The following is a 10937-nucleotide window of genomic DNA, read 5'->3' on the forward strand; positions in this document are numbered from 1 at the left end:
GTATTTGTGAGATTCTATGAGGACACTTCTGTGAGGACCAGTTGGGTTTAACAACCCTTGAAGCACATACAAGAGGAGAGGACATCCATGAGGCCATCAAAGGGATGCTGACAAAAAGGGGAATATATTGTTCAAGGTTGACTGGACCTTATTCACTGACCTGACCTTGTACAAATAAGTTAAATCATGCAAGGACGTACCTGCAATTTTGCTGCACACTTTAACGATGCCCTTCAATCTATTTTTATTTTTGAGATTGAGTGACCCGTTCCAGCTGATAAAAGAAAACGTAAGAACAGATTCAATAAAACAAGAATAAAACATTTTCATGAAGGTATTGTCAATATTAAAACTTCGAAGCTTACGATAAAAGTACATGCGCTGATGGGCTTTTCTGCCCGTTTGTGCCAGTCTGGGAGAAGTGTATGCTGAGGTCATGACAACAATGATGAAACTGGTAAACTTTTTGAGAGCATCATCATCCCTACAGCACCGTCTGCTAAGAGGCTTCCTGACAGAGGTCAGTGCCAGCTATGATGACTTACTACTGCACAACAATGTCAGATGGCTCAGCAACGGCAGGGTTTTTGAGCACTTTTGGGCCATTCGGGAGGAGATCAAATCTTTCCTATCAGAGCAAAAGAGTGAAAAGGCAACTCAGTTTACAGAGTTGTTGGAAAATGTGGAGAAAATGCAAACAGCTGCATTTTTGGCAGACATTACATCACATTTTAACGAGCTCAGTGTTAAGCTGCAGGGACAGAACAACGCAGTGTGTGATTTGATAACAGCTGTCCAGGCTTTCCAGAGAAAATTGGAGATTTTCAAGACTGATCTCCAGGGATAACTTGTCCACTTCCCCAAACTTTTGGAGCAAACCCAGGGAGAGAAAGATATGCCCCACCATGCTAATTTCATACAGAAGCTAATGGATAACTTCAAGGCTCGCTTTGATGACTTTGTTCTTGGAAGACAACTGCTGCTGATCATACAGAACCCCTTCTTGGTCACAAATGTCACAGAGTTTTCAGAGGAAGCAAAACAGACCTTCAGATGGGTAAATGTTGCATCACTAAAAATGGAGTTTTTTCTCTTTGTCTTTCTGGGGAAAGATGGTACCTGCAGCTGGTTTCCCTATTCTAAACAAACTGGCACTACACATCCTGACCATGTTTGGTTTCACATACTGCTGTGAGTCAGCCTTCTCCACAGTGAACATTATTGAAATCAGATACCGCACCAGGCTCAGCAATGAAAACCTGCACCATTGTCTTAATATTGCACTCCCACCATTTTTGCCAAAGTTCAAAGTCTTGGCAGGAGAACAAAAAGTGTCATTTATCTAATTTATCTCATTATGCAAGGTCCAGAGTGACTGGTGCATGCATGGAACACAGTCTGTGCACTCAGAATTTCTTCTCTATTGGACTCTCCTTTGTTCTCCATAAAATGTGCACTTTAGTTTTATTTATTCAGTTAAGAGAAATGCAAGGCCCATGTACAATGGCTCACAGTGACATTTTTGCATACAGATTACTATGCAACCACTTTTGTTCAGCAATGTTGTCACAAATGTGCAGTTTATTATAGTTTTGTAAAAAGAGAAACCATTCATTTTAAATACTTTTTGTTGAACTCAATTTTTACATTTCTTTGATGCAGCATGACAAATAGTAAAAGCCTACTTACTACTACAGTACAGCCTGTACAATGCACATTTTCACAGTCAAAATAAAAGAAGTTGTTTGTAATTCATTAAAATGTATCTGATTGGTCTCATTTAATGTATTTAATAATAGTCCTGAAAACATTTGATAAAAAAACCATGTATCCCAAATCATAATATGGACAATGGTAAGTTTGGTACTATGCAATACTAGAGCACTGATAAATGACAATATCTATCCGGATTTTTCCCACTTAGGAAATTTGTGAGACTGGACCTTCTCAAATTGTATCTGAATACGGTGGTAGAATGATAATAAGGTGCCTTTCAAACTGTTCTGACAGCAGTTTCCTAAATAGGTACATTCATACAAAACACTGTTGGTTAGATCATTAACTGACTAGGCAGCAAGTTAGATGCCTTAGCTTTTGATTGCAGCTGTTCCTTGCCTACTCATAGAAAGTACCACTGCTCCTACCAGACAAAATGTACTATAAGTAGTAAGTTCCTTAATGGCATAACATTTTGATATGGTGGAACAGGGGCCATGTGCATACAACTTCTTAGAAATGCTTATATGAAAATGGATAAATAATTAAGTCCTTTTTTACTATAAATTCTCCTCCATGCCCAGTAGGTGGCGATATGCACAACGAGTGCAAATCGCCAAAAACAAAAGAAGAAGAGTGTAAAAGTGAAAGTGGAGATTTATAGTAAAAAAAAAGGACTGGATACCATTCACTTGCATTGTGAGGACCAACAGAGCTGAAATATTCTTCTAAAAATATTTGTTTGTGTTCTGCATAACATATCTGGGATGGCATGAGGGTGTGAAAGAGAGAATTTAAATTTTTGGGGCGAACTATCCCTTTAAGAATAGTCCTAAGCTTTGACTTAAGTGTCAAAGAAAGGTGACACTGAAGTATTGTCTACAATAATATCTACCCAAGATGGCCGCCCTCAACCACTGAATCAGCTAATAGACCAATAATCTGGCAATGTCACCCCTACGTCACAGATGGAAGTGGTGGCAAAAAGACCGGCACAAACAGAATAGTATAGATAAGAATATTTCATGATGTCATGATGGCATTGTGTCATACGTTTGTTTAATTAATTATTATAACTAGCTGTGTTACTAGCAATAGCGTATCCAAATCTAGCTAGCTTTGAACCTAAAGGCTATTTTGATTCTAAATTATAATATAAATACAGTATTTGATGGAGCATGAAGCACGTCAACTGGGATCTTAAGCTTTCTGATTAACCTTTGGCTTTAGTTAAGTGTAACAGACTGTAAAGGCTAAAAGAAAGTACTGTTTAGGACAATGTAATATTGATTGACCCATCCAGATAGCACTAGTCATGACCCCTGATTAATGCTAATAATATTCTAGTCAAGTGTAATAGGAAACTATAGAACTAAACAAAACTACTGTTTGGGTAATGGTATGTTGGTCAGCCTTATTTAACTAGTATAAGTCATTTACCTCTGTCTAGAGATACTATAACATTAATTAAGTATATACAGATCTATAGAAACTAAGCAAAACTACTAATTAGAAATAGATAAGCTGTGGTAGTTATCATTTTTAATATTATTAGTCATTTACCTCTGACTAAAGATCAAACGGACAAGTTTGTGACCGTGGAACCCGTGCACGAGGCCCTAAGCAACAGAATTCCGAATGAAGGAGTGCAATTTAAAAGTATAGAATTAACTAGAATAATCAAGTATCCAAATCTAGATAAGATCTCAATTAATGATCAGTAATAATTGGAATCTTGACCTAAATTGAGGTCTAATACAATTGGAGTCAGATTCGGTCTTAACTAAATTAATAGTTATGATGCTACAGCCACACGCGCACAAACAGATGAACACGAGGATACCTTAGCCACTTCGCTGGATTCCATCGTTGGGCCAGCGAGGTGGCAGTTTTACAGGATTCAATATTTAGGCATGTTGCGATTATTACATTGTGTGATACAGAAATCGAATATATGGTGGTATGCCAACATATAAAATTATAGTTCATGTATTTGAGCATTTATGTACATATCCATAAGTATTTGGAAAAATATATGTTACATATATGAAAATGGCAATTTGTAATATTTTGAAATATATGTTGCAAAGAATGGCAGCTCTGCAGTTGGATTGAGTTGTATGTCGCAACTGCTTTAGCCTTTTCAAGCATTTGTTTTGCCGCTATCAAGCATGTAGGGAAGCAATGGGAATACCTCAGATTCGTGATTTATGCAAAAAATTTGTGGAAACCATATACAATTGCAAGCTACCACAAATAATGTGGAGATTGGTTGAATCGCAGATTCATTCCTTTTCTATTTTAAATGAGGTTAAATGTTTCAACCGATGTTTTTTTCTTGCATCAGGACCGTTTGATTGCACACAGCTTGTGTGGGGACGGATTCAATGTGATTCCAACTATTCCTTTGAGATCCAGTTCATCTCCAGACACTCCAGGTGGAGGAGTGAAGCGAAAGTGCTGAAGGAGGGAGGTGAAGAACAGGAAGAGCTCCATTCTGGCCAAACTCTCCCCAGCACACATTCTGCGCCCTAAAAAAGACACAGAATGCATTTTATTCAAATTCGAATGTGTGACATTAGCGCTGTTCCAAACCCTTACTAAGTAGCCTTGCTGTCTACATAGGCTGCTGCCTTCTAAGGCAGCATCCAAACTATCACTGGACCTCAAAAGTGACTGATCTGAAACCCTCTTCATGGGCAGCAAATCTGTATCTGTAACAGTTGATTCCAATAGTCTGACATCAACATGTTGCTAAGCTAACAATGCAATACCCTAATGAGCACAAAAAAAATACATTTGGGATTGCTTAATCCATGAAGGATAAATGTGAAGCTGCTTTATATTTCGGCCAAACTTATGTACCTTAGAAAGCAGCATAATTTTGCTGCTTACTGTTTGGAACAGCCTTCGGGAGTTTGCCTGTGATGACTTAAAATGCATACCAGGAAGGCAGCTCACTAGTTTTTGGAACAGGACTACTGAAAGCTTAAATCACTGTACCTGCAGAAAAGGGCATGAAAGCGTCTTTCTTAACAAACTGGCCCTTCTCATTAAGGAAGTGTTCTGGGTAAAAACTGTGGGGTTTCTCCCATTCACTTTCATCCATTAATACAGATGTCAGAAGAGGAAATACTGTGGTACCCTGGAAAATTGAGAAAAAAGATTCAAATGACATTTTCTCTTGGCCTTATGAATTTCTTTAATTATTTTTTTGACTGACCTTCTTGATGAAGTATCCATTGAAGTGAACATCACAGCTGGTCGTATGGGGTAGATTCATTGGTACTATGTTGGCCAGTCTCTGGGTTTCATGGATCACAGCGTCTGTATATGGTAATTTCTTCCTGTCGTCTACCATTGGTTGACGTCCACCGATCACTCTGTCAATCTCCTCCTGAACCCGATCTGCACACAAATACAGCACATCAGTACTCCAGTGAATTCAGCTGAAGAAAACACCCACAAAAACATTAAAGCATGGAGACAAACTCTAAACAGTACTGTGTTTTTACCCTGTATATGAGGGTATTTGGCCATAATCATCAGACCCCAGCGCAGAGTTGTTCCTGTGGTGTCAGTACCAGCAACAAAGAGATTTGCCACAGTTATTAGAAGATTCTCCTGATGGAAGTATGAGTCCGTCTTGCCAGATTGCTGAAAAATTCAAGCCAGCGAAATAAATATGTATTCTTTTCACCAACCTCATAAGCTTATTCCAATATATGACAAGTGATTAATTCAATATGCTCAACGAAACACAAAACAAACGTAGGCCTTTGCAGATAAAAAATTACAACAACAAGTGCAATTGTGTAATTTAAGCTCTTCATCTTGTACAAACTGTTGATTTTCTGCATCTTCCAGTATTTCCGATAATTACAATAAAAAGCATGATTGGTTCAAATGTTATGGTAATGTTGCAATAATGTGACGTTGTGATTTTCGTACCTCGTCACTTTGTTTGCGGATGAGAAAAGAATCAACAAACCCTCTGCGGTCGTGTGGATTCAGAGTCTCCAGTAACCCAGTGATCAACTGAGTTATTGCCGCCCTGTTTTTCAGAGCATTTCTTATGATAGTCCTTTTGCTGTTTAGCAACGGGCCCAACCACGGAAATGTGTTGTAAAGCTACAAGCACAAAGTCAGCGACAAGACAAAGAGATTCAATGAGAGCTTTTCTCCAGAGATGCCAGCTGCAAGTTAGTAGATTTTGGGAGCATTAAATGCCCCTCATTAACATGCAGAAATATGGACATTAAAGCCCAAAGTATACTTCAGTTTTTACGTATACGGTAGTGCATAGGTACAAGGTGAGTGATGTAAATTTTGTCATCAGCAGGGTACGCAAGCAGCCCGGTTTTTTCTAACCGCACACACGGTGGAATTGTTTGCACTAATAAGTGGGTCCACAAGGTGGCAACACTCACCCTTTTCACAAAGTAGTGCAAGAAGTCGTCGTAAACTCTGATGAGCAACAGGAGATGAAGGTCGAATGTCAAGAGTGCATGTGTGAAGAGGTCAAGAGATACCTGCATTTGTATAACTCCAGTCTGAAAGACTATAAAGATATTTTTATGGGTCTAAACTGCTAAAGAGCACTAGTCCAGTATCACATTGCAGTCCTAGCGCTTATGTGTCGACTGCCTGTGCACACGCACATGATCACTTGGAGTATACTTTGAAAAGGCTAATGCATTCGACGAATGCATACGCTAGCATACGCATATATCTGAAATATACTTTGGGCGTAACAATGGTAATTAATAGTTGATGCCCACATTAGTGGTATTATTATCTAAAAAAAAATAATTATAATAAATCCATGCACATTTTTCGAACCAATTTAAAGGGATAAAAATAATTTGTTTCTTAATGCGTCAACCCTGTTACACTCGTACATATCCTTTACTTAAATTATATACTTTTTCATAAATTAAAGAATCCTGTCAAAATTACATCATCCTTTTAGGGAAAAAAAATATCGTATTTTTTTTATCACTTTATCTTGGTTTTTGTAATATGTTAGTAGGGGACAAGCTTAAAGTGTCAACCCTGTTACCAAGATTTTTTCTGTAAACAATTGATTAATTAAATTGAAAATGGATATTTGTAAAAATCCCCTTATAGGCTGGTAATAAAAGTGTTTTTATGTCATAAGATAGCATTGTGTGTGATCGGCTCTAGTGTTCATTTCTGCAAGAAACTGCTGCAATATGGATGAGCCACGTAAAATAACTATGCAAAAATGTAGGTAAACTAATGCGATTCTATCAGACCAGGTTGGATAAATCATACTTGCATACCCGCATTGAAGCCGATCCACCAACCCGAACGTTCTCGTTTGCTCTGTCGACCATTTCTTTGAATCGAGAATCTGTGTATTCAAATCTGTTGCCATACACAATAGCTGAGATGATGTTTGATACAGCGTAGTTCACAGGCTGTGTTGTGTCAAAGGGTTTCCCTGTAAAGAGTAAAAGACAAATCAACTGTATCTCTCAAAGTGTGAGCATAATTGCAGATGTCCAGGTGTATGCTGCAGGTGGTACCTTCAAACTTCTCAAACTCTTCTTTCAGGTACTGAATTTCCTCTATGATTTTCTCTTCACTTCCTCTCTTGCCCATCCCAAAGTCTCGCAGGTTAGTGAGAGCGAAGCGTCTCATCTCTTTCCAGTTCTCACCATTGGAAAAGATGATCCCTGATCAAAACAGAACCATGTGAGTCAGGTTTCACACAGACAATAACCTTTTGACCTAACAGAATTATGAGCAGAACAGTGAGCTTCTAAATAAGTTCTAAAAATCAGTCTAAATTGTGAATTCAGGGTTCTTACCATGTTCGTCATTTAGTATTCTGAAACTAGGTCCAATATCTCGGTCCCCAAACTCATCTGCATAGTTCACAAGTGCTTCTTTAACTGTTTTGTACCCAGCTAAGACCACAACTTTTTTGGGACCAAAAAACACTTGGAACACATTTCCGTAGGTTTTAGACAGCTGGAGGAAAGAAAAGAGTAAAATATTTGCAAATGTTATATGATCAATAATTCTATATTATTGCTTAAATATGTCTATGTCAATTTCTCACCTCACAAAGTGTGTCAAAGGGTCTCTCAAGGTCAAGTGTCAGCAGGTTTCCCAGCAGTGGCAGTGGTTTGGGTCCTGGTGGGTCTTTACCTTCTTTCTGAGGTTTGGAGCCTGATGAAAGCAGATATACAAACAGAAGCAAAAGCAAAGTGCCCAGTAACGTTCCTGTGCTGGGAAACTGCAGAAGTGCCTCAAAAACAGCCATCTTACAACAAAGCTGAACGGCCAAATGCCGCACAACTCTGCTGTTGTTATATAAGGGTCCCTCCTTCCTCATGTGATTCTAGGGTTTTCTGTCAAAACAAAGCAACCATGAGAACAGAGGGCTAGTACAGTATGATTGCGTCAGACATCAAACCAAAGCAACCTCTTACTTGTACGTTTTTGGGCTTGGCAAATGTTTGAATGAGTATAACTGTTAAGAGCATAATACATAACTCTGATTCAGCACTGTGGACTTAGTTAAATCAAATCAAAGTTCACTTTTCTCTTAGACTTCATTATGAATATCATGATTCATGAATATCAACTTGTCAGTCAGTCAGTCAGCTTTGAATTGTGTCGCTTTGCACAAGGTAATAGAGAAGAAATTGTAACTGAATATTAACTTTACTCGCAGTTACTGTTTATGAAAATGTTAATTTGAACCTAAAGGGTTATAGTACATGGTTGTTGTAAAGCAAAAACTGAAAGAGAGTTTGAACTAACTCTCATTGCAAAAACTGTTGATAGTGGATAGCATTAAAGAGATAGTTCTCCCAAAAATGCCATCCCTATATATGTTTTACTTTCTTTCTTCTACTGAACACAAATGAAGATTTTCAGAAGAATATTAAAGCTCTGTAGGTCCTCATAATGCATGGGTCAGAAACAGATCAATATTCAAGTCCTTTTTTCCTATAAATCTCCACTTTCACATTCTTCTTCTTTTGTTTTTGCAGAATCGCATTCTTCGTGCATATCGCCACCTACTGGGCAGGGAGGAGAATTTACAGTAAAAAAGAACTTTAATATTGATCTGTTTCTCAACTGATCAATAAAAAAAGTAAAAACAATTTTTTAGAAAACTGCCTAAGATAAAAGTAGGTATAATGTTTTTAGCTATTGTTGCTTACAGCAGCAGTGATCGATGCATAAAAGAGACATTTGCATTTGATGTCTTAAAGAAATCATATTTCACTATGAGATACTTTTGAAAATCTTTTGAAATGTGGTATTAGGGCAACAAAATAAACTACACCGTCACATTCCTGAGAATGAGAGCTTTCATTTGATATATGATTTGTCTATTTAAGTGTTATTTGAAAGACTTTTGTATTCATATTCATATTTCTACCACATGACCTGGAGGTGGCGCTGTATTGCAACGCAGATGTTTTCAGGCCTTATTTTGTTATTTTATGTAACATAAATGCAGAAGTGATGGTTGTCTATAAAAAGTTCAGATTCTAAGCTTTCAAATGATACCCCATATGACTGACTTATGTGTTCGTAGACTTGAATATTTTAAATGTAAACATTTCTCGCAACATAGCGCCCCCTTTTAGAGTTAGTTAATGCTCATTCAGAAAGTTTGCTTTGACAAAGCTTTGATTCGATATTTTTTTATATTTTATACTTGACCTATGGTGAACTTTTACTCACTGTATGTTACCCAAATTGTTGTGAAACATATTTAAATGTGAGAACAGACTATAAAAGAAATATTCAGAGTGCTGAGCTATTACCAAATAAGCTTTAATACAGTACCACAAATGAGCTTTACAAAATGCAAAGTGCTAAACTTTGTTTGATACCATGGTACTGAATCTTTACCATAAGCATGTATTGAATTTTGTGTATCATGTCACACTACTAAATGTTATATCTCTTAAATATTTTAGAGTTAACTGCTTTTCTATTCAGTGAATCCCTTCTATGATTTGATCTTGACATGAAACAAGATTTGTTTTAATTATTATTATTAAATTAACCTTGCTTCCAACAGATATTACATTGGGCCACTTTTTGACATTAAAGGAATACTTCACTCAAAAATGAAAATTCTCTCATTATTCACTTCACTATCCCTGATGCCATCCCAGATGTGTATGACTGTCTTTCTTCAGCAGAACACAAATGAAGATTTTTAGAAGATAGTGCTCTGTCAGGTCCTTATAATGGAAGCACACATGTGCCAGCACTTCGACGGTCCAAAAGTCATATTTAGGCAGCATAAAAGTAATCCATGCAACTCCAGTCGATCAATGAATGTCTTCTGAAGTGAATCGATAGGTTTATGTAAGAAACAAGTGGATAACTGAAACGTTTTTAACTTTAAATCGGCGCTTCCATCCAAGGCTCTGATGTGGTTTGAAATGGCCGAACTCTCACGTGACGTTCGTTCTCCTGTTGTAAATAAGCGGCACTTCCGAATTCTCACGTGTACTCGCCGAAGCGCTTACATCACGCTTCGCGTCAGCTGCTGGAAGCACTTTTTAAAAGTTGATAACATTTTAATTATCGATTTATTTACTGCTTCAGAAGACATTAACTGATCGACTGGAGTCGTGTGGATTACTTTTATGCTGCCTAAATATGACTTTTGGACCATCAAAGTGCTGGCACCCCTGCGCTTCAATTATAAGGAACTGTCAGAGCTCTATATTCTAAAAATCTTCATTTGTGTTCTGCTGAAGAAAGACAGTCATACACATCAGGGATGGCATCAGGGTAAGCGAATGAGAGAATTTTCATTTTTGGGTGAACCATTCCTTTAAACTCAATGTCAAAATAGGGTCCCACTTTACCTGTGTGCAATGCTTGAAGTGGGCGGGTACTCAACGGTACGCAGGACCTTCACTTCTCTAATTTTGTCTACAGAGTACCGGCAGTTTTTCTTGCGTACAACCACTTCTCAGAGTCTCCCAGCACGATGTAATGTCTTTATTTAATGTAAGTCAGTGATTTGATGATGCCCGCCAATCACTTTTATCTGACCTTCCAATTGATTTTGATAAAATCGTGGTAAACATCCGAGTGCTCTCTACACAAAACTCAGCGGTGAGTTTAACAGCACTCAACACGTGCAACAGCATCGGTGGTCATCAAGTGATCCGTGGTCCAATTCCGGACAATCAGGAGTGCACGTG

General features: G+C 37.8%; 1 protein-coding gene across 2 annotated transcripts; it reads right to left on the bottom strand.

The window, feature by feature from the left end:
* Positions 1–1550: 1550 nt before the first annotated feature.
* On the bottom strand, positions 1551–8066 carry LOC127451990 (cytochrome P450 2K1-like). 2 transcript variants are annotated; one of them, XM_051717097.1, is made up of 9 exons: positions 7808–8066; positions 7554–7716; positions 7269–7418; positions 7023–7183; positions 5668–5847; positions 5232–5373; positions 4940–5124; positions 4720–4861; positions 1551–4247 (listed from the first exon to the last, which is right to left on the bottom strand). In XM_051717097.1, the coding sequence occupies exons 1-9, from the start codon at positions 8009–8011 to the stop codon at positions 4060–4062; spliced, it is 1515 nt and encodes a 504-aa protein (XP_051573057.1). In that variant the 5' UTR covers positions 8012–8066; the 3' UTR covers positions 1551–4059. The 2 variants fall into 2 exon arrangements, with proteins under 2 accessions (XP_051573057.1, XP_051573058.1); XM_051717098.1 differs by lacking the exon at positions 5668–5847.
* Positions 8067–10937: the final 2871 nt, after the last annotated feature.

Source organism: Myxocyprinus asiaticus, chromosome 14, assembly GCF_019703515.2.
Source record: "Myxocyprinus asiaticus isolate MX2 ecotype Aquarium Trade chromosome 14, UBuf_Myxa_2, whole genome shotgun sequence".
In the NCBI taxonomy this organism is placed as follows: Eukaryota; Metazoa; Chordata; class Actinopteri; order Cypriniformes; family Catostomidae; genus Myxocyprinus; species Myxocyprinus asiaticus.

Coding starts and splice junctions, on each gene's coding strand:
- LOC127451990 (XM_051717097.1), bottom strand. CDS start 8,011: ATGGCTGTTTTTGAGGCACTTCTGCAGTTTCCCAGCACAGGAACGTTA. Junction 4,862..4,939: donor ATGGATACTTCATCAAGAAG/GTCAGTCAAAAA, acceptor TCAATTTTCCAG/GGTACCACAGTATTTCCTCT. Junction 4,248..4,719: donor TTTCATGCCCTTTTCTGCAG/GTACAGTGATTT, acceptor TGTCTTTTTTAG/GGCGCAGAATGTGTGCTGGG.